The sequence below is a fragment of the Dasypus novemcinctus genome, chromosome 14, assembly GCF_030445035.2.
Source record: "Dasypus novemcinctus isolate mDasNov1 chromosome 14, mDasNov1.1.hap2, whole genome shotgun sequence".
Lineage (NCBI taxonomy): Eukaryota > Metazoa > Chordata > Mammalia > Cingulata > Dasypodidae > Dasypus > Dasypus novemcinctus.
In genome coordinates this window covers 19,301,444-19,326,332 of record NC_080686.1, presented here as the reverse complement: position 1 = coordinate 19,326,332, position 24,889 = coordinate 19,301,444, and the positions used below count along the sequence as shown (strand labels likewise).

General features: G+C 38.0%; 1 protein-coding gene across 1 annotated transcript in view; it reads left to right on the top strand.

The window, feature by feature from the left end:
* Nucleotides 1-7,587: 7,587 nt before the first annotated feature.
* LOC101447890 (short-chain dehydrogenase/reductase family 16C member 6-like) overlaps nucleotides 7,588-24,889 on the top strand; it is a 64,586-nt gene continuing 47,284 nt past the window's right edge. The window contains 3 exon segments of the mRNA XM_071207785.1: nucleotides 7,588-7,870; nucleotides 7,873-7,904; nucleotides 12,289-12,420. Of these exon segments, the coding sequence (XP_071063886.1) occupies nucleotides 7,588-7,870; nucleotides 7,873-7,904; nucleotides 12,289-12,420 (447 nt within the window).

Sequence of the window (24,889 nt, the reverse complement as noted above, 5' to 3'; positions counted from 1 at the left end):
GACAGAAATACATGTATGTGTGTGAAGATATATGATATATATATGAATACATGCATATATGCTTCCATGTGCATACGTATGTCATGAATATATCTATGTGCAGATAGAGTGAATAGAAATACATATATGTAATTGCATACATGTATGTATATGCATACATATATACATAAAAAGAGGCATGTGTATATGTCTATATCAAAGCACTACCTCCACAGAATTATATCAGAAGAGAAACCAGAATGAAAAATTCCACTAGAGTGAAGACAACCCTATTAAAGATTTCACAAAAGAAAAATAGGAAATGTTTGCCCAAAGCTGATTATGGAAGAATATTTTCCCTCTTAACCAGTGTGGTAGTTTGGAGCTCTGACCCAGAGAAACCTGTTCTTAATCATCACCCATTCCTGTGGGCGTGAACCCAATTTAAGAAGGTGTGGCCCAAATGAATTAAGATTAGTCTTAATCCCATTACTGGGATGCTTTATACACAGAATGAAATTCAGAGAAAAAGCCATGGGAAGAAGCAGGAGGCCAATGGAACCCCAAAAATCCATGAAAGGCTACCATGTACATTGCCGTGTGGCAGAAAAGTCAAGGATCAAGGATCACCAGCACCCAACTGCAAAATGCCAGTCTTCTGGGAGAAAGCATCACCATGATGACACTTTAATTATGCTTCATTTTGGACTTCTACTAACCTCAAAGCCATGGGCCAACAAATTCCCATTGTGTAAGCCAACCCATATTAGGGTATTTGTTTAGTTGCCAAGAAATTAAAACACATTGTGTTTTAGAGTGCCAAAGGGCTGCTGATACAAAGTACCAGAAATGGGTTGGCTTTTATAAAAGAGATTCATTTGGTACAAAGCTTAGAGTTCCAAGGCTAAGAAAAGTCCAAATCAGGGCACCATAAGAGGTGCTTTCTCACCAAAGTGAACTATTGTTGATTCTGTTGTCCAGACATGTGGCAAAGCAAGATGGCTGCCAAGGTCTCTGCCTTCCCCTCTGGGCTCACCATCTCTTCTTGAGCTGCTCCTTGGACCCAGCCTATGGGGGGCTTCATGCTTCAGTGATCCTCTCATCCTCTCTCACATGCCACGATAAAAAATGGTGGCTTCTTTTCCTGCGTCTCTCTCTCTCTCTCTCTCTCTGTTTCTGCCTTTTATCAGACCTAGCAAGCGGACAGACTCAACCTGAGTCACACCTCACTGACATAGTCCAATCAAAAGCCCCAAATCAATCTTATATGTAATCTAATCAAAAGACCTTCAAACTAATTTAATGCAAAGGACATCACACCCACAGGAACAGATTATTCCAAAACATAATCTTTCTCTTTTGGGGATTCACAAAATAATTTCAAATTGCCACACCTCGTAATAGAGTTCCAAATTTCATTTGAAGGGGCCATGTGTACAGCTAAAAATGACATTTTCCAACTTCCTTTGCAGATAGGAATGCCTGTGAAAATGTAACCAAAAGTAGCAGAAACAGTCTTCAGGGGAAATGTTCTCTTTTCCTCTTGCATCCCCCCTTTTCCCTGAGTAGAACTAAGGTGTGATGGTCAAAATGCCAGCAGCCACATTGTGAACCTGAGGAAGGAAGATGTGGCTTCAAGGACTAAAAGGAACCTGGAACCCTGATAACTGTGGAGCTGCCACACTAATCCAAACCACTTAGCCACAGTATGTGTATCTAAAGATAAAGAACAATGACTACTTTAAAACAATAGCCCACCAGTGAACCATCCTTATACCCTTGTTTCACAGATTCAGTAAAAACTTATGAGGAATTGACTTGTGAATTATATTCCTTACTGGGTGCTGGGAATATAGAGATGAATTGGACCCAGTTCTAGTCTAATTACAACCTAATAAATAATTTATAGGATGTGGGAACCCTGAGATTCTGTAATTATTGCACTTCAAAATATTCCCCTTCTGCTATAATATCATTAATTCGTATCATTTTCCATTTACCAAGACCAAAAATACATTGAGAGTTTATTGACCATATCACAGTAACACTTGAAATGCATTATCAAATTCAGTTCAATCAATAATTACTGAGTACTTGTTACATGTAAGCCATTGGACCAGCCTTTATGGGACATATAAAAATGATGGCGTAAGTCTTCAAGTACCTTTCTGTGAGTCCTGAGGAGCAGAAAGCTTGATGAATTTCTATGACCTAGACACACACAGCACCTGACTTCTCTTTAAATCCCCCATTGTGAGAGACATTTTAAAAAAACTATTTTCCTGGCACAAAAGTATGCCAGGTAATAAATGAAAAAAGAATGCTAAATTTAAAAATCACCATTTTCTAAGGCCCAAAGCTTTATAATAACCACTTCAGACATGAATCATGAATGTAAATCAGCAAGACAGTTATGTGGTGCCCACATACCATCCCACAGAGCATTATTTGTACAGGGAAAAATGTACTTTCACAGCAGAGAAAACGTGTGGTTTCCTATTTTCTCCTAGTGACTAAGCTTATAATTACTAATCATTTTTCTGGCATTAGGACATTATTATGTGTTGCAGTACAAAGTGTTCTGCATCACGTATGATATTTTCTTGCCAGAAGTTCGAGTATAATCAGTCCTTTAGTGCTAACTGCAAGTGACAGAAGATACCGGGAACAGAGATCCAGTTAAGCGACACCATGATAAAAGAAGGTCAAATAGAGATTATGCATATTTTTTAAGACACCTGGTCTGGACTCTTCAAAAAGTCAGTGATAGGGAAGCAGACTTGGCCCAACGGATAGGGCGCCTACCACATGGAAGGTCCACAGTTCAAACCCCGGGCCTCCTTGACCCATGTGGAGCTGGCCCATGTGCAGTGCTAATGTGCACAAGGAGTGCCGTGCCATGCAGGGGTGTCCCCCACATAGGAGAGCCTCACACGCAAGGATAGCAGCCCAGCGTGAAAAAAGTGCAGCCTGCCCAGGGAGGGTGCCGCACACACGAAGAGCTGACGCAGCAAGATGATGCAACAAAAAGAAACACAGATTCCCGGTGCTTCTGATAAGGATAGAAGCGGTCACAGAAGAACACACAGCGAACGGACACAGAGAGCAGACAACCAGGGGAGGGGGGAGAAATAAATAAAAATAAATCTTTAAAAAAAAAGTCAGTGGTATAAAAAAAAATGTGGGGCAGAGTTGTTCTCAATAAAGATATATTAAAGAAATATAACAACCAAATGCACTGCATGAATCTTGACTACATCTTTGGGACAGGTGGGGAAATTTGAATAGGAATGAATATTGGATGGAATTATGGAATTAAAATTATTTTTATAACATGATTATTTAATTGTGGTTACCTGGGATAACTTCCTTCTTAGGATATGGGGGCTGAATATTTGCAGTGAAGTGTCATTACATCAGCAACTTATCATCAAATGGTTCTGCAAAGGATAGAGAGCTGGAGATAGAAAGCAAATATGGTAAAGCATTAGCAATTGTTGAGTCTAAATATACATTCTTGGCATACTCATATAATATCTTCTTGCATTGGAAAAGCTTAATAATAAAAATTGGGGGAAAAGATTGTATCCTGAATATCAGATTGCTTAGGTGAGTTAGAAACTGGATTTCACACTTTTCTAATTGACCTAAGCAAGTGTTTCTGTATTCACTGCAGAAGGAAAGGTTTCAGGATACCCAGTGAGAGGGCCGACAATCAAGCAGCATGAGGCCTGTGAACTATTAAACATATGCTTTCCCGGGATGCCCCTTTACTCCAAGCTACATTGGGAGATGAAAATACAGGATCTTATGCCTTACACTCCATTACCAACATGTTGAGAAATGCAGGTAAATTTTCTCTATGGCCCTTCCATTATTTGGCACCCATATAGATTTATTTGTGGGAAGGCAAAACCGAGGCAGCTTCTAGCTTTTTGACATCAGAGCACTTTTGCATCCATCCTATACAGACACTTGTGCTGCTGGAGTGAAAAGTTGCTGCAGGTAAGATTTAGGCCTTTTAGCCCCTCAGGAGAACATACTAGCTGCCTGCTGTTCAGAGCCAGCTTCTCTGGACGTGATTTAGTGCAGGCCCCACAGGGGGGACAAAATAATTCTAGAATTTGTGGGATGATCTCCCCCAATGTCTCTTTATTCTTCTCTTTGAATTTCTTTTTTGTTCATTTTGAGAACTTTGGGTGGGGGGAGGAGTGGTTAAAAGTTGGTGGAGAAAGCGTAGAGGGAGCCAAGCTGGAAGGGTTGTGGGTGCCGTTGCGTGCATGGGAGAGCTCTGTGCATTTGGACTTTGTAACAGGGCCGTCGATCTGCCGGCACTAAAGTGGAGAATGTAGCTTAGATGAACTGCTATCCAAAACCCTCTTCTCAGCCTCCCCAGCAATGAGGAGCAAGACGTGAACATCAAAAAGAGCAATACATATATACTGTAAAGACAAAGAACCAAATAGAGCCATGAGGAATTTAAAGGATAATTATAGAAACTGGGATCAAATATTTCACTCAAATGCTTTTTAGAGCCTTTCTCTAGACATACAAATATGTATATATATTTGTATATACATATATATATCCCCAAATTTATTTTACACCAGTGTTTCTCAATTACTTAGGATCAAAACCATAGTTCTAACATAAAGCACTGTCTTTCTTTCTTAAAACTATTTATCCACTTTAATTTTCCATTTCTTTAAGGTTAGTGCATCAAATGTTCAGAAAGTCAAACTTGCCCAAAACATGTAACCTGTAAAGCAGCAGGCCCAGTACCTTGCATCCACATCTCCAAAGGAGAACACTGCTCTTCCACCATGCTAGACGTACATGACCCTGATTCTAATCCTTATTCCATTCCCATAGTCTGTCCTCTAATCAAAGCACTCAGTACATGCGTGAACAAACAGAGAGATAGTCCTTAGTTCAAAGCCCAGCTGTTCGCAGAAAAGCAGTTAAATGTGCAGTAGTCCAAAGAGCAGGAGTCCTGGAATCGTGAAGCCTGGGCTCAAAGCCCACTTCTACTTTCAAACAGTGGGACCGTTGGCCAGTTATGTGCCTCCCTGAGCCTTTTACTTATCCCACAGGGTTATTTTGAGGATTCAGTGAAATAAAGCACACAAAGGACTCACTGCAGTTTGGTACTTGATTACTGTGTCCTGGTAATATTGCTTCGTGATTTTTTTTTCTGAGTGCCTGGTGGCCACTGCTAGCCAAAGACCCACCAGGGAGCTATAGGCGTTTCTGGCCAGGCTTCCTACATGCAGGGATTACCTGTACTTTTTCCTTTTGTTACTGATGCAAATGCTTTCAGGGAGTCTAGGGGTATGGTCTCTTAGCTCAGGGAACATTTAAACAATGAGCAATTGTAGAAATATAAAACACTCTTGGTCCTAGGAATCATCCTAAACAATAAAACGACTTGCTGATACATAATAATATTTATAGCAAGGTTCTTGACATTCTTTCAAGATAAATCAAATCATCTCATTTTGAAAACAGACTTTGTTTTACAGAAAAGTTACAAGGAAAGACCTGCTCTCTTATCCCACATAAAAATCCCATGAGTCAGAATGCATTCTACGCAATACCGAGATTTCAGTAGATAAAAGAGTGTGGTTTTCATTCATAATTGCAAAAGCCTCCATGTTGCCCAGAATTGGGTTTGAGTCAGAACAGGTTTTGTAAGATTGGAGAAGGAAGTGATTGTTTCCTGATTGTAAACTTGAAAGCTGTATTATGTAACTGGAAGTCCCTGAATTTTTTTTCCAAAATAATACTTTCAGAGACATTAATTAATATTCCTAGTAAATCCAATTAAGTTAATGGGAGAGATCTGTAATACCCCTTCTTCTTGCTCTGTCTAGGAGGCAGCCTTCTAGAAAAACTCAAATGCCTAGTTGCCTATTTCTTCTTCACTCCTCTACTATGAACCAGTCTCCCAGTCCATCCCCCAAAGCTAGTGCTCAATCCTTCATTCAAATTTTAACTGCAGCACTTACCATACAGCTGTGTTTTTTTGTCAGTCTCCTGAACCAGACTCCATGTTCTTCAAGGGCAGGGATCATAATTGAGCATCTTTGAAATTAACACCTAATGTTAACAAACACTCATTGAATGCAATGAAGGCCCACATGGTTTCCTGGGGATTTTTCTTCCCTTCCCAAATTCAACTCTATCTGCAGTGGTGTTCTGAGAATGACACCCTCTTTCTATGTTACCTCAGGGAGAATTTCAGGCAGGTCAGGACTTGGCAGCCCTGGGTCCCTTGTCATCCCCTCTTTGGCCCCTTGGCCTCTCAAAGTTAACTCCAGACTACTTAAAATGAAGTAGATATCACCCAAAGACAATTCTTTTCCCAGACTTAACTTGCGCTTTTTCTCTTCTTTTTTTGCTATATCACTTACTTATTTATTAAATTATTTAATTATTTATTAATATTATTTAATTATTTAAGAGCGTGGACTGTGAAGTCATTGTGTGGGTGCTAAGTCCAGCCCCACTGTTATTAACAGTATGACCCTGTCCTAGTTACTTAGCCTTTTAGTGACTCAGTTCATACATCTGTAAAACAGCATAATCCTTGCAGGAGCTAAATGACTTGGTGCATGTACACTGTTAGAACACTGCCCAGTATTTAGGAAGGAAGGTTTCCATGTATATTGCCATTATCACTTTTGTAGTGTTATTTCCTTGAATGGCTGAGGTCTGTTTTCATTAGGGTTTGGTAGAAACCAATGTCTAATATCTACATGAAATGACTGTGTAGGAAAGTTCTAGCACTATACTATGTGATTATCAAAATTCAAGGCAGTGTTACTAGACACAAGGGTGATTCTGGGAAAAGGACACACAAGCACCAAGAAGAACCTACTACAGTGGCAAAGGCCCTGGACTACAACTCAGGAGACCTTCAGCCTGATAGTGCATATGTTATTAGACAGCCATGTGACCTTGAATAAAGCTCCTTAATCTTCTTGTGTCTCAGTGTCCTCACTTTTAATAATAATATGTGAGTTGAGTGCCATACCAGAGAGATATGGTGAAAATCAGGTGAAAACATATAAAGGCTTTATTTTTTACAATATTATTTCTATATTATTGATCAACTGCCTAATGAGAAGCAAGTTTTTATTAAATATGAGATCATCAAATGTGTTCCTGTGGTACAAAAATCACTGGACTAAGATTTCAAGGTCTTGGTTTACTACTCTCATGATGCTTGGCAAGTCAGTAAACTGCTCAAAAATTCTATGTCTTTAACTATAAAGCTGCCATTGTATCTGCAACCTATCTATAGGTCAAATTAGATTGTGTGCATGAAATTGTCTTGTAAATTGGAACAGTTCTTATTAACGTAAAATATTTTCATAATCATTATTTCTATAATTTTAAAATTCAGATATTTTAGCAGTTGTTCTAATGTATACATGTCCATCTCTCTCTCTCCCTGTCCTTCACTCTCTTTCTCTCTCTCTAATGTCGGGAAGGTAAATTCTCTTGTACTAAATGTGATTTATATCCTTCCATTTTTATCATAATGTGATTGATTTACCAATCACCATTTCATTATTAGGAAAACCCTTTCCTTGGTCCATGAACATGGATGCTATAATGGACACCCCCATATTTTTGGGAAAATTTCTCTATTACTTTTTAGAATCTTCAGCTTACAAGATAATTCCCAAGAAAAAAAAGAATGTGGTTGGAGAAATTGTACTTATAACAGGAGCTGGAAGTGGTCTTAGAAGAGAGTTGGCCATAAAATTTGCCAGTCTTGGAGCCATTTTAGTTCTATGGGATGTTAATACAGAAGGCAACATGGAAACATGTAGACTGGCTAAAGAAAATGGTGGTGTGCAAGTATTTTCCTATACACATGATTGTACAGGCAAGAGAGCTACAGAGTCGCCAAACAGGTAAGCTGATTTGTTTCCTTCATGACTTCCATGCCCAAGAAAAATACTTCAACTAGTATGCTTTCTGTCAAAGAGAGGTAAAAAGGTATAATAAGCTTATCAAAGACCTCTATGTGTTTCGGGCCTGATTCTGCATATCAGAAAATTGACATTGTAACCTGAGAAATAAGGCACAGCGTAAGACAGTACTGGAGGAACTGTGATGCGCCTCCCGCGCCCAGCGTTGCCCAGCTGCTTTTCTTGGTAGCCCACTTACTGACAGGGATCAAGAGAAATTGAGCTGGTCCCAATTCTGCCGCTCATTGGTTGTGCACCTACCAATTCCATAGATTTGTTACTATCAAGTATGTAACTACCCACTCTAATTTCCAGTTTTTTCATCTGTAAATTACAAGTATTCGCCTTGATGACCTTTAAGGTCACTTCTTGTTTTAATGTTCTAAGTTTTATGATTCTAATGCATTGCCATTATCAACATGTACTGAGGACCAAAAAAGAGTGGAATATAGAGCTGAAACACTTAGTATCTATCTAGACTGAATTTACTCTTAGACTTTGCCTATTGAAATTTTTTCTAACTTGGCACTAAAGATTGATAAATATTCTAATAATAATGGCTAACATTTGGGAGCAGATGTGGCTCAAGCTGTTGAGTGCCTGCCTCCCACACAGGTTTGATTCCTGGGGCCTCCTAAAAAGCAAAAACAATAAAACCTTCTCAGGGGAGCCAATGTGGCTCAGTGGTTGGATGCCAGCTTCCCACATACAAGTCCCAGGTTCAATCCCCAGCCTCTGGTACCTCAAAAAAATAATAAATATATAATAAATACATCCAACAAAGCTGATATTTATTGTGTTGTTACTACGTACACTGACAACAATGGTTAAGTTTTTGAGTAATTACTATTCCAAGGACTTTGCACATAATAACTCAATCAATACAACACAACCCTATTATTACCACCCCCCTTTCAAATGAGAAACCAAGGAAGAGGGCAAATTGTCCAAGGTCATAAAGCTAGTGATTGGCAAAGCCAGGATTCTCATCCAGGGATTCTGCTCTCTTATTCACTATATTATTATTCCAAAAGGGTATAGTCAATTAAATTTACTGATGGAACCCCCAAAGGATTTTCCTTCCCTTTGGCAATCTCACTTCCCTTTGGCAAATCAGTTCATCCAAAACATTTATTGAGGGAAACGGACTTGGCCCAGTGGTTAGGGCGTCCGTCTACCACATGGGAGGTCCGCGGTTCAAACCCCGGGCCTCCTTGACCCGTGTGGAGCTGGCCCATGCGCAGTGCTGATGCGCACAAGGAGTGCCGGGCCACGCGGGGGACACCCACACGCAAGGAGTGCGCCCCCGTAAGGAGAGACGCCCAGCGCGAAAGAAAGTGCAGCCTGCCCAGGAATGGCGCCGCCCACACTTCCCCTGCCGCTGACGACAACAGAAGCAGACAAAGAAACAAGATGCAGCAAATAGACACAGAGAACAGGCAACCGGGGAAGGGGGGGAATTAAATAAATAAATAAATCTTTTTTAAAAATTAAAAAAAAAAAACATTTATTGAGCTCTACTCTTTAACACTTATGACCAGAAACTTCCTCTTCACTCTTGTCCTTTTTAGATTGCCTCCTTCTTTGTTTTGGGGCCCTGTAGCATTTGTTCTTTATAATTCATCACCAGCTAACAAGAACAAGAGTATCTCTGGGTATATTTTAGAACAAAGCAAGTAGAATCAAAACTAGTTCTCATTTTGCGAAAGGGAAATAAGTTCACAGGTAAATATATTTGGGGTGCACTCAAGGAAGCAGCATGTATAGCAGAGTATCCAGTTTCAGTACTACCACTAACTACCAGTATTTCCACTAACTACAGTATTTCCACTAACTACCAGGAGTGCCTCTAAATAGCTGGATCGGGGCCCCTGAAAAAGCCTTCTCTCCTGAGATATTGTCATATGCAGTCTTCATTATGAGGTAGGTACTATTATTATCTCCATTTTACTGATGATGAAAGAGAGACAGAGAGAGCCTGAGGAACTTGCCCAGGTAATAGAGCAGATAGGTGGTATAGCTGAGATCTGAACCTATAGCTGAGATCTGAACCCATCAGTCTAGCCTTGAGCCCACGTTGAATTCCCAAACGGTCTTCAGCAAATGATTGAGGGATAAAGAAGACCCCTTAAGAATTCTATTCCTTTGATCAAAATTGTAATCTCTGACTCCCTGATACCTCCCCTACCAAATCTTCCCTTCTTGTTTAAAATTGTCTCACTATTTAGGTTAAAAAAATCAGGTTAAAATCCTTAACCAAAAATTATCTTCTGCCCATTGAAATAAATCTTAAACTTTTGTTTCCTGCAGTCTTATCAATAGAATTTTTCTAAGTAAACCATTTTATCTGCCTTATGGCTTAATTTCAATTACTTATCTACTCCCAAGGAACCAAAATACTGTTGTTAGACCTTATGTACAAGAATTTCAATTGACAGGCATTATCCAGCCCCCTGAAATGGGAGAGAGATTCAAATAGTAATGCTAGAATTCTAAAGATGAACAATAATTTAATTCCCCAAATTAGAATGAGGTAACACACTCATCTTCAACACAGAAGCCAATGTACAATAAATAGGTTTTGTTGGAATAAACAGGTTTCCACTTTATTCCCAAATGGCAGATCCAAACCTCAATATGTAGTAACATGTATGAGTGTGCCCCTGCGCAAGCCTGGGATTTGTTCATTACTCACAGAAATAGTCATTTTGGATAGAGAGTAATAAATTTGAGTGAAAAGAGCTTGAGCTATTGAATCCAAGTTGGATGTGAATTGCTCTTCCTCTCAAAAGCCATGTATTCTTTGGCAAAATGTCAGTCTCTCAGAACCTCTCTTTCCTCATCTGTAATTTGAGATAACACCTTCCTAAACGACGCCATGAATTAACATTGAAAACTAAGTTTCATGACCTGGATAAAACCTTCTGCACTCTGATAACCCTAAGTCTCAGGACTTCTTGGACAGGGCTATATTGACCCCTCTAGGGTTTTTTTAGGTATTTAGGAACATTTTAAGCCAAATCCATCCCCATCTGGTATCCTTTCTGGACTTACTCATACTGATTCCCTCCTCAAGCCAGTGGAATGCCTTTCCTTGAATGTTAGCATTACGTGGATGCTTTCCTCTGCTTGCTGCTCTCCATATAGAGGAGACCAACCCCTCCACTCAGCTCAACAATATTAACAGTTCATTTAAATCTAGTGCACTAGCAGCAGTGTTGATCTAATATCTCTGAATCATGTTATCAGATAGACTTAACACACAGCAGTGCATGAATGAGGGATTAGAAAACCAAAGCAAGGCAAAAAGGGCTTCTGTTTTAGAAACAAAGAAACAGAATGTTGTATCCATGCAAAAGATCCAGTTTAGGACAAAAAAAAAAAAAGGAAGGGGTGGTCTTTAAAGTAGTTGTTTCTACATATACCAGGCTTTACCCTTGGATCATCTTTACCTACCCAAAGAGATAAACACCCAATTGGAAGCAGTCCATCCAGTGTTTGCTGAAGCACACTTTCCTCTGAATGGCGCATGCGACATTTTGTGGATTATGCAAACTGGTGAGGCGGGTCATTCAACAAGGAAGAGAAGAGAATGGTGCTGTGGACACAAGTGACATTAGGGCAATAATACAAGCATGCGGTGCAGGGAAATAGACACCAATGATAACTAGATCTGAGGTGATCTTTCAGACAAAAGTTCACTGTATAAGAGAAGTCTATGAGCAATGGAGTCAACATTTAAATGTTTGGAATGATTTTTGTCAATTCCTGGCCAGGCATTAGGGGAAATGGGACATGCTCCCTTCCATCTTACTCATGGAATAAGGGAGAATGACACCTATAGAATGACTATCACACACCAGCAAGAAGAACTAGGTGCCACCTGAAGGAAAATGGTCAGAGGTTGCCAGGGGACAGAAGTGGTGCACAACACATGACAGCTCACTCATTGAATGGACAATGACCCTGAAGGAAAGGGTGTGAACATAATAGAAATAGGAGGGACAGAAATATACTCCAAAGTAGGTAATTTCCACAAAAACACCAAGAGTCTTTAAACAAAACGGCCAAATCAAAGTGATTTATTTTTATTTTTATTGACCCTAAAATTACTTTAAAATTGCTATCTTTCTACATGAAGATAAAAAGTGAAGCTGTTAATTTTAAAGAAGTCACCTGAACAAAATTTTAAAAGTGAAGACCAAGAGGGAAAATACATTTATATATTTATCATAATATTTATAATATGTATATATTATGAGATATATATATATGCTTCAAAATGTAACACTTCCAATGAAATAGTGTTTGCTTCACTCCTACCCAGGTTTAAAAAGACGTTGGCGATGTGACCATCCTCATTAACAATGCAAGAATTGTGATAGGGGAACAGTTTCTTGATATTCCAGATCATATGGTAGAAAAATCATTTTCTGTAAATGCCTTATCTCATTTCTGGGTAAGTTTTCTTTTTTTTTTTCCATTTTCTTTTATTGGCCAGTATGAAAAATTCCATGTAATTTATTAACATGGCATCATAGATGCTAGTAAACAACTCTTCAGCCATTGGCCTGTATATATACAATTTGAAGGATTTTTATTGACAGACCAATGGAGTCTCTTCCTTGCCAGTTTCACAATGTCCCATTCAGGTTTTCTTTCCCATGATCTTACCCCATTCCAAAATCTCAAGATAGGGTTTTTCCCTCTGGTTTGGTCCCAAGACCCCTGAGGCTGCTCAAAAATCTTCCTACCAACCTATAACCCAAGAGTGATGGTAATGATACAAGAGAGATTTGGTTTGTTAATGAATGAGAGGAACTTGCTCAGGATGGGGGTGGGAATGTATTTTTTAGAAAGATGTTTTTTGTGCATGCACAGCTAGGCATCATAACAAAGGAAACAAAGGTGGGAGGACGTAAGTCTTCTGTAGTTCTGAGGATGGGGCCTTGGAATGTGTTTGTTTCTGTGTCCCCTGGTTCTCTCTTTCCACTCACAGCTTTTAAAACCCACTCTCTGCGGTCTGTGCAACTATTTCCTTGGTCTTCTTTCCTGTCCACAAGGAAGCCAATGGAAAACCCTACTGGGGTCCAACACACATTCTCAGCCAGTATTTATTGAGTAAATACCCTACAAACAGTAAACATCCCATAAATGTTTACAAAAACCACTGATTTCCTCCCCTTTCCCACCTTACCCAAAATCTTTTCCTTTTGGTTAGGGGAAATACCATCTTAGTAAATGGAACTAGGGAGCACCCACTTCTAATCACACTGAAAATCTCTAAGTCATCTTTAATTCCCTTCTCCTTAGCCCCCAAATCCTTGGCTCTCCCTGTAAGATATGCTCAAAAACACTTACTTCTCTCCATGTCTGCTGCCAACACCCTAGTCCAAGCCATGATTATCTCTCATCCACAGGTATGGCCTCCAATCCTCAACTCCAATGCTTTCTAAACTGCCTTCATGCAGGAACAAAGTCATCTTTTAAACACATTAGTCAAATCCTCTCACTCCCCTGCTCGAAAGATGTCCAGAAGGGAGTTCTGGAAGGATGGCATTGGAGTAGGTCAGTCAGCATTCAACTCTCTTACAAAACATGGACAGAAGGGCAGAAGTTGTCTGACAGACCTGCTTTGGGGATCTGCAGACCAGGAGAGTGCCCAGTGCATCATCCAGGAGGGACTGGGGACAGAAGGATGAAAAGGCCAAAAGTAAAACAATAAGTTAGTAGCTCCTGAGGCTTTGGAATGCTGCCCATCCCACATCCTCAGGGTGAACAGACTCAGTAAACCTGTGGCAGAGCAGCCAATGAAGAGAGGAGAGGACATATTCCTCCCTGGAAAGAGGGAGGGTTCAGCAGAGGAGACTGAGTTTGGTTTCTCTTCAGCAAGTTTAAACAGCATAGCCCACCTCTGAATCACTGGCTCTGAAAATCCAGTCCATGGAATCTCCATGGAAAGGCTTGCTGAAGATCTCCATCTGCTGGCCAGCTAGGAAAGTGAAGGAAGAAAAGGTTTGTCTCTAGTCCCTTTCCCAGGTCCTGTTGATTTGCTCTGTACCCTATTAGTGGGTCCCCTGGCCCTGTTTTGATAACTTAAACAGGGCAATCTTAAAGTTTTAGGAAAAATCGAACCAAAAATCAAAGAAGAGCTGTGAAACAAAACCACTAGGCAAGAGAGAGGAGTTGATCAACAAAGCATATATAATCAGATAACTAGATATCAGAAAAATTACAAACATACAAAGAAACAGGAAGATACGGCCCAACCAAAGGGCAAATCAAGAATCCTGGCAAGATGCAATATTTAAGACAACTAATCAATGATGTTCACACAAATCTCCTAAATCAATTCTAGGAGTTGAAGGAAAATATAACTAAAGGGATAAAGGATATTAAGAAGGCACTGCATGAGCATAAGGAACAATTTGAAAGTCAGTAAAGAATCTCTAATGAGAATAAAAATACGTTAGAGATGATCAGGCAGGGTTTTTTTAACTTTAGTTTGTTAATGTGGTGTATTACATTAATTGATTTTCTTATGTTGAACCCCCCTTGCATACCAGGAATAAAACCCATTTAATCATGGTGTGTAATCCTTTTAATATGCTGTTGGATTCAATTTGCAAGTATTTTGTTGAGAATTTTGTATCTGTGTTCATTAAAGAGATTGGTCTGTAATTCGTTTCTTGTAGTATCTTTATCTGGCTTTGGTATTAGGGTGATGTTGGCTTCTTAAAATGTATTGGGTAATTTTCCCTCCTTTTCAATTTTTTGGAAGAGTTTAAACAGGATTAGTATTAATTCTTCTTGAAATGTTTGGTAAACTTCACCTGTCTTTGTTGGAAAATTTTGATAACCAATTCAATATCTTAACTTGTGATTGGGTTATTGAGTTCCTGTATTTCTTGCAGAGTCAATATAGGTTGTTTGTGCTTTCCTAGGAATTCGTTCAATTTCACCTAGGATTTCTAATTTGTTTTTTAATCATATCCTTTTATGATCCTTTATATTTCTGTGGGGTCAGTTGTAAAGTGTCCCCTTCCATTCTTGATATTATTCATTTGTATCCTCTCTTTTTTATCTTGGTTAGTCTAGCTAAGCATCTGTCAACTTTATTGACCTTTACAAAGCACCAGCTTTTGGTTTTGTTGATTTTCTCTATTTTTTCCCAATTGTATTTATTTCTGCTATAATCATTGTCATTCCTTTCTTTCTGTTTGCTTTGGGACTGGTTTGCATTTATTTTCCTATTTCCTCCAGGTTTGCAGTTAGGTCTTTGATTTTAGCTCTTTCTTCTTTTTTAATATAGGCATCTAAGGTGAGTTTCTTGTAGACAGGATATAAATGGCTCTTATTTTTTCTCTATTCTGCTGGTCTATGTCTTTTGACAAGGGAGTTCAGTCCATTAGGTTCAATGTTATTACTGTAAAGGCATTGCTTACTTCATCCATTTTATCCCTTGGCTTTCCATTGTCATGTCTCACTATTGTCTGTCTCTTAACACTTTTAGTTACCCTTACTTATAATCTTCATTTCTACACTCTTCTCCAAGCTTGTCATTTCCTTTCAGGTAGCTGTCCACCCTTTTGTATCTCTTCTAAAGCCAATCCCTTGGTGACAAATTCTCAGTTTTGGTTTGTCTGTGAAGACTTTAAACTCATCCTTGTTTTTGAAGGACACTTTTGCCAGATAATGAATATGTGGTTGGCAGTTTTTCTCTTTCAGTACTTTAAATATATCATACCAATGCCTTGTCATCTCCATGGTTTCTGATGGAAGATCAGCACTTATTGGGGTTCCCTTGTAAGTGATATACTGCTCTTGCTGCTTTCAGAATCCTCTCCATCTCTAGCATTTGACATTCTGAATAATAGGTGTCTCAGAGTAGGTCCATTTGGATTTATTCTCTTTGAGATGTGTTGTCCTTCTTGAATATTGATCTTTATGTCTTTCATAGAGTTGGGAAATTTTCAGCCATTATTTCCTCAAATATTCTTTCTGCCTCTTTTCCATTTTCTTCTCCTTCTGGAATACCTAAAATGTGTATGTTTGTGTGTTTTGCACTTCATTCAATTCCCTGAGACCCAATTCCATTTTTCCCATTCTTTTCTCTATCTGTTCTCCTGTCTTTTCAGGTTCAGATGCTCTGTTCTCCAATTCACTTATTCTGTTCTAGTCAATTCAAATCTGCTATTATATGCCTCTAATGTATTTTTATCAATTTTATTGAAACATATTCATAAACCATACCATTCATCTAAAGTGTACGATCAATGGCATTTGGTATAATTGTAGAATTGTACATTCATCACTTTAATCAATATTAGAACATTTTCATTACTCCAAAAAGAAAAGAAAAGAATCAACAAAAAACAAAAACAGAAGAACACAGAAAGCCCCAGTACTATGGTAGTCACCTCTCCATCTTTCCCCTGACATATATAACTTCTACTCTATTTCCATCTCTCTTATTTTTTCTATTTACATTTTGCATCGATGGAATCAAATAATATACAACACTTTTTGTCTAGTTTCTTTCACTTAGCATGCTTCCTTTTTTTACAATTGGTGGACAATTAATAATATATCACTATACACTACTTCCACAGTGTGTTTTGCTTGCATTTTTGCCCAAATATTTCCCTGATATTAACCTCTTGTAATATTGACATAAATTTGTTGTTTCAGAGAAAAACTTTCTAATGTATGCACTATTAACCTATTCATTTTTCACAAGAAGGTTAGCTATGCTATACAGTCCTGTGTTTCATTTTTTAGCTTTCCTTCTAGTGTTATACACATTCTTAGACTTTCCCTTTCAACCACTATCATACCCATATGTTAGTGCTACTAATTACAAAGGCCTATCATGTGCTTTCACCATTTCTATCCATTTCCAAACATTTACAAACAACCTTTTTTACCAATTCTGCACAGATTAAACCTCAGTTTTTCATTCTGTAATGACATTAGAGATATATAGGGTTAGAATATATATCTATTCTATAGTTTAACTAACATATTCTAGCTATAAACTCCATGAGTTTGTTCATTATATTTAGTTCATAATAGAGAAATCATACAGTATTTGACCATTTGTGTCTGGCTTGCTTCATTCAATATAATGTCTTCTTGGTTTATCCATGTTGCCATATGCTTCATGACTTCATTTCTTCTCACAGCTGAATAACACTCCATCATGTGTATATACCACAGTTGGTTTTCTAATTTTTTTTAGATTTTTCTCCCAGTGAAGTTTTGTTTTCTCTCTTTTTTAAACAAATCAATTTTATTGATACATATTAATAAGGCATATAATCCATCCAAAGTGTACAATCAATGGTATTTAGTATAATCACTTGGTTGTACATTGATCACTTGAATCATTATTAGAACATTTTCATTACTTCAATAATAATAATAATAGACAAAAAATGGACAAATTCCCACCCCTCAATCTCTCTGTGCTTCCCCTGTTGTACATAGCTGCTATTTCTGGATATTCTTGAGAAAGTATTTATTTTTTAAAGCAGTTTTATTGAGACATATTCTCATGCCATACAATCTATCCAAAGTATATAATCAGTGGCTTTTAGTATAATCACAATGTTTGCATTTATCACCACAAACAATTTTAGAACAATTTTCTTACTCCAAAAAGAAAAACATCACACCACTTAGAAGTCACCTCTCAATCTATCTTTCCCCAGCCCTACATAACCATTAGTCTAATTTCTTCTTTATAAACTTTGTATTTACATTTTATATAAATGGAATCATACAATATGTAGTACTTTGTGTCTGGTTTCTTTCACTTAGCATCCTGGGTTTTTTTGCCTGATATTAACATCTTGTAACAGTAACATATATTTGTTCAGTTTCATGGAAAAGAAGTCTTATATATGCAATATTACCCATAGCCATATTTTACCTGAGGTTTTACTATGCTATACAGTCCCATGTTACATATTTTTAGCTTTTCTTCTAGTACTATACATGCCCTTTTCTTTTAGTACTATACAAGACTTTCCCTTTCATGCACTATCAAATCCTATAATAGTACTGCTAGTTACAAACATTAAGTGTGCTTTCAACTTTTCTATTCATTTCCAAAGATTAACACACATCATTTTTACTGATTCTGCTCAAGTTAACCCTCTGCTTTCCATTCTTTAACTTCATTCTATTTTCAGACGACCCATTTTTAAGTTATTACCTCCATGAGATTACACAATATGTTCAGATCATAATAGCACAATCATACTGTATTTGTCCCTTTGTGTTTGGCTTGCTTCACTCAACGTAATGTCCTCCAGGTTCATCCATGTTGTCATATGCTTTACGACTTCATATCTTACCATAGTTGCATAATATTCCATCGTGTGTATACACCACAGTTCGTTTGTCCATTCATCAGTTGATGGACATCTGCATTGTGTCCATCTTTGGCAATTGTGGATAATGCTGCTATGAACATTGTTGTGCAGGTATCTGTTCATCTCACTGCTTTCAGTTCTGGGTATTTATGCAGTAGTGGTACTGCTGGGTTGTATGGCAAATCTATATTCAACTTCTTTAGGAACTGCTAAACAGTCCTCCACAGTGGTTGTACCATTCTGCATTTCCACCAACAGTGAATAAGTGTTCCTATCTCTCCACATCTTCTCCAACATGTGTAGTTCTCTGTCTTTCTAATGGTGGTCATTCCAATAGGTGTGAAATAATATCTCATTGTAGTTATGATTTGCATTTCCTAATCAATAACGATGTTGAACATTTTTTCATGTATTTTTTTGCCATTTGTATTTCTTCTTTGGACAAATGTCCATTCAAGTCTTTTGCCCATTTTTAATCAGGTTGTTTGTCTTTTTATTGTTGAGCTATAGCAACTCTTTATGTATCATGGATATTAAACTCTTCTCAGACATGTGATTTCCAAACGAGTTCTCCCGTTGAATCAACTACCTTTTCACCCTTTTGACAAAGTCCTTTGAGGTGCAAAAGTATTTCATTATGAGTAGGACCCATTTGTCTATTTTTCTCCTTTGTTGCTCATGCTTGGAGTGTAAGGTGGTCCATCAACCACAAAATCTTTAAGTTGTTTCCCTGCATTTTCTTCTAGTACGTTTATGGTCTTGGCTTTTACATTTAGGTCTTTGGTCCATTTTCAGTAGATTCTTATATAGGGAGTGAGACAGAGGTCTTCTTTAATTCTTTAGGTTATGATTATCCAACTCTCACAGCACCATTTGTTGAAGATAATGTTCTGCCCCAGAAAAGTGGACTTGGCAGGCCTATCAAACATCAGTTGACCATAGAGGTGTGGGTCTATTTCTGGACTTTCAATTCAATTCCATTGATCAATTTGTCCATCTTTATGTAAATACCACGCTGCTTTGACCACTGTAACTTTATAAAACACTTCAAGGTCAGGAGATGTAAGTTCCCCTGCTTTGGTCCTCTTTTTTAGGATATTTTTGGCTAATTAATCCCCTTTCCCTTCCAAATAAATTTAGTAATTTTCTATTTCTTTTGAAGTGTTTTTATCAAGCAAGGATGTGGGATTTTGTCAAATGCCTTTTCTGCATTAATCTAGATGATCATATCACAAAATGCATGAGGTAAATCTGACAAAAATGTAAGTAAAAATAAGTGTCTCTAGAATAATAGTTAGAGACTTGCAATATGCCACTCACATCAATAGATAGAACAACAAGACAGAAGATCAAAAAAGGAAACAGAGAATTTGAACAATATGGTAAAAAGCTGGAGTGGACACACATATACAGAACATTGCACTGCAAATCAGCAGGTTATACATTCTTCTCAAGTGCTTATGGATCTGACCACATGTTGGATCACAAAGCAGCCCTCAATAAATACAAAAAGACTGAAAGTATATAGAACAGTTTCTCTGATCATAATGGAATGAAGCTGGAAATCAGTAACAGGTAGAAAAAAGGAAAATCCACAAATATATGGAGATTAAACAATACACTCTTAAATAATATTCAGTGGGTCAAAGAAGAAATTGCAAGAAAAATCAGTAACTATCTTGAGTGGAATGAAAATGAGAACACAACATACCAAAAAGTATAGAATACAGTGAAGGCAGTGCTGAGAGGGAAATCGATAGCCCCCAATGTTTACATTAAAAAAGAAGAAAGAACTAAAACCAGAGACCTAATGCACACCTGGAGGAAAAGAACAGCAACCTAATCCCAAAGTAAGCAAAAAGAAAGAAGGAAAGATTAGAGCAGAAATAAATGAAATGGAGAATAAAAAACAAAAGACAGAATCAACAAAACCAAAAGTTTGTGAGAAGGGGAACATTATCACTGTCCCCACTGAACTAAAAAAGATCATAAGAGGATACTATGAACAACTGTGTGCCAACAAACTATTCAAAGTCAAAGAAATGGACAAATTTCTAGAAACACATGAACACCCCACAATGGATACTATGTTGGTTGAAATAAGCCAGACACAAAAGGACAACTATTGCATGGTCTCGTTGATATGAACTAAATATTATAGGTAAACTTATCAGAACATGGGTTGGGCTGATGCTGAATGTATGTAGAATGTTTAACAAGGTTAATTGTAAATATGTGGAGATGGAAATAGTTGATGGTAACATACTGTAATGAATGTAACTAACACTGTTGATTCCTAAATGTGATTGTGTCTGAAAGGGGTAGTCTAGGGAGATCAATGTAAATTGAAAAACAGCTAAAGATTGTACAACATAATGATCTTGGTGGTAGGTGAGGATTATGGTTAATAATGCAAATACAAGAATGTTCATCTATTAGAAGGTGTTAAGGATGTGGTGATCCATGAGAAAAATAAAACTAACGTAACTTAGACACTATAGTTAGCATTACTATTGTAATGTTTTATAACAAAGTCAAAGAAGATACTACATCAATGCTCAAGGTCAGAAAAAATATGGGATTGAGTTTTATGAGATTTGAATGTGCTCAACGTTTTTTTTTTTTCATTTTCAAAATTAACAAGGAGACCTTGGTCATGTCATTTAACCAATCTGTGCTCATTTATTCATCATTTGGACCCTGGAGAAACAACTGAGTTCATTTTTAAGATTAAACAAGAACAATGTGCCTGTACAAGATTTTTTCAAAGTCATGTTTACATAATTTGTTAAGCTGCCTTTTCTTTATTATTTCATTTTTTTGAAGTTGAAATAAAGTTTTTTTAAAAAGTCCAAAGGCTTCCCATGATGACCTGAAGCCCCTGTACAATGTGGCACTTTCCTACGTTATCCATGTCTCATCTTCATTTCCTCTACTTACACCCATTGCTTGTGACAATCCAAGGATCCTGATATGTTCCCAGAACACACCAAAGCCCTTCCCCATCAGAAGATCTTTGCAGAAGCTGTTTCCTCTGATGAGAATAGTCTTTTCTTGACTCTCACACAGGGGCCCCTTCTCATCCTCCAGCTCTCAAGTCGTCTCTAAACTTGGACCTTGTACTGCGTGTTCTGTTTGACTTGATTCATTGACATAATGACAGCAAAAGGTGTTCAACACACATATAAGCCTTCTTATCATATGTCAGTAAATGTAGAGCCAAATGATGCTGAGCAACCATTAAAATCAAAGAATCAACTTCCATCTGAAGATTATGAAAGAAATCTTTATTCACCTCTCTAATTGCAGAGATTTTTTTTTTCTTATTGCGCTCAATTATTCATCTATTGCAAGGCTAGCAAACCAAAACCAAGACAATAACTCTAATTGTAAGAGAATTCCTTTTTCCCATAAGGTCCCCAAAACCTGCCAAGGTTCCTGGTCCACCAGGAAGTGACCTTCCTTATGGCCTGAAGGCTGGAAAGGGGACAAGAGACATCCAGTGTCCTGAACAGGCAGCTTGGTAGGTACTGGTGCCACACAGGAGCTACAACCATTGTTCCTAACAAGTGGGCCCATCATGAATGATTAAATGAAACTCCTTAAAGATTGCACACCTCTGCTTTAGTTACACTGTCATTCTCTTCAGTTGTATCCTGATACAAAGAAATTCTGGTTTGTATTAAATCTATGTATATTAGTCAGAAAAGGGGTGCTGATGCAAAATACCAAAAAATTATAAAGGGTATTTATTTGGGGTAGGAGCTTACAGATACCAGGCCATAAAGCATAAGATACTTCTCTCACCAAAGTCTATCTGCACACATTGGAGCAAGATAGCTGCTGACGTCTGTGAGGGTTCAGGCTTCGTGGCTTCCTCCTTTCCTGGGCCGTGCTTCTCTTTCCTCTGTGTGCTTATTTCCTGGGGCTCCAGCTTAAGGCTTCAGCATCAAACTCCGATATCAAAACTCCAACATCAAAAGCCCTCAACTCTGTCCTTTGCCAAGACTTTTATCTGTGAGTCCCCACCCACCTAGGGGTGGGTACTCAACACCCTACTGACACAAGAGGTTTACTTGATTACTTAATCAAGTAAGCCTCTGAGTCCGATATAATCTCATATGCCCAGAGGAAAAGTCCAGTTTACAAACATAATCCAATATTTCTTTTTGGTACTCATCAATAACATCAAACGGCTACACTATGCAAATAGGATATCACCAGGAAAGGCAAATACCCCAGAATCTATCTTCCGCCCTAAGTAGTTTTGTTGGACAGAGCCGACTTTTATCTTTCATGTTATCCATTAAATGGTTTATTTGTGGATAGGTGGTGGTTAGAGTATATTAAATTTTGTCCAACATATTTTTCGAAGCTTACCCGATAATGAAATCACTCATCTGAATTCCATGTGCTAAGTTATCATCACTATTAACTACCTCTGATGACTCGTCATAATCTACATTGAGAGTCCCCAGAGGATATTTTTCCTGAAATTGGAGGGTATCAGTTGGAATAAGATACCACTCAAAACGAGTTTCATCCTAGCTTGCACCAGCCGAGCCTTCTAAATTGACAGACACAGACTGAGAAGAAAGAAAAAAGGCTTTTTACTATGCCTTTCACCACATTTAAATGGCCCTCGTTGATTCCATAACTCAGTCCCATATGGTTAACTCTGCTCTGCTGAGTCCTGGACCAGATTCTACCTTCATATGTCTAGACTGAAAAAGACCTAGAAATCTGACTCTGCCTCTGGTATGTCTTTACAATGTGTCTCTTCATCGTGGCATCATCAGCTTAGCCTGGGAAGACTGGACCTCTGTGTCTGTCCCTGGCCTTTTTCCACTGTGGCTTTGAAAGTGCCCTCCTTTACTTTGTCTCCAGAAGACACCGTTTCTGACCTGTATACCAGTGGCCTTCAAGGAAGATGGCAGATGGAAGGAGGAGGGAGCGGAAAACTACCTATTGATGACAAAACTGAATGGCTCAAGTTAATCTACTTCAGTAGCAAAATGATCAAACAGGAGGAAATGGAAACCTCTATTGGGTTGTGATGCATGACTTTCATCAGGATTTTCATCAGGATTATTCCAGTGAGAGCCCTGACACTTCTCTAGGGCCTTTCTATCCATGTTATAAAGAGTACAATCTCTTAACAGATTTGTATTGATAAATTAACACAGCAAAGGCTCAGTTTCTCTTTTTGATTTGACAGTTTTTCCCACATTTCCTCAGGGAAGACCCTAAAATAAGGTTAAGCTAAGTATGAAGAGACAGACATTTAAATTGCTGCCACACTTGAATAGAAAATATCAAGAGAGGCCAATTGTCTGCATCTCAGCAGAAACTCACTAAGCAGTTCAGCAGCTCTGGAGCAAGGTTAGTGAGTCACAAAGGAGCTCAAAAGCAAAGGAGACATCCTTTCATCTATCAGCTGCTCTCTTCCTTAGTGGGTCTTTGTAGCACATCTCAGCAGAATCTCCAAAATTCTAAAAGCAAAAGTCTCACATTGCTAAAATCACATAGGAATAGTTGGTGAGCATTGTCAAGGTTTCGCTGAACTCATTTATGAGTGAACCAGCAGAATAATGGGGCTGATCCCATGATGATATGAGAAACTTAGGTTTAAGTAGTCAATGGGAAAATGAATGCTGAAACAAGAGAGTTAAACTCTTATCTCTTGAATTATCTTTTCTATTAGACCGCAGCAAAATCATTACTATTAGTTTTCTACAAATTAATCTCTAATTTTGCAGGATTGTGAAATAATTGGAGCTCAAATAATTGTGAGTCAAAACACAAAGTTACATTGTCCAAGAGAGTTAGATGACCCTCAGGCAAGCCTATCAGAAAATTCTCTAGCATGACAAAGGTCACATAATCATCTCTTTGCCTTACCTCCAAGTTTTAGATAATCATTCCCTAACAGAGGCTAGGCGGAAAGGCCATATATTGTGGGGAAGGGAATGGAAAAGTTCTCCAAGAGAACTGAAGAGGGAAACTGGGATTTCCTCTTAACTTGGGGACAGAAAACACAGAATTAATGTCTTGCCGGAGAACAAAGAAGTAAATTTTACCAAAATAGCTAAGAATATATCCAACACAATGGTAGACAATCCCAGAGGATTTTACTTACCAGAAGTATGTTTGCCTTGCATTCAGATTCACCTTTCCTCAATCAATTTCTCCCATTCTGCCAATCCATTGTGGAGAGGAAGTATCCTGCTTATGGTAAAGCCAGGAAAGGGAAAGAGATTAAATTTTAATACAAGTTTCTGGCAACTACATACAAGAACTCAGCATGCTAATAAAACTTGGTTTTAAGTTTTTTAACAAACCATAAATGTAAAATGTTCATTTAACTGAATTGGAATAGATTAACAAACACATAAAACTCTAAGGTCCTTGAAGACAATGACACATGGTACTCATATTTGTACTGCCACAGAATTGAATACATTACATGTGTTAAATGAATTAGTAAGTTCCTCAAATATTTGTTGAGCAAATAAAATAATAAATTAATGAAATGTTGGGACAGTATAT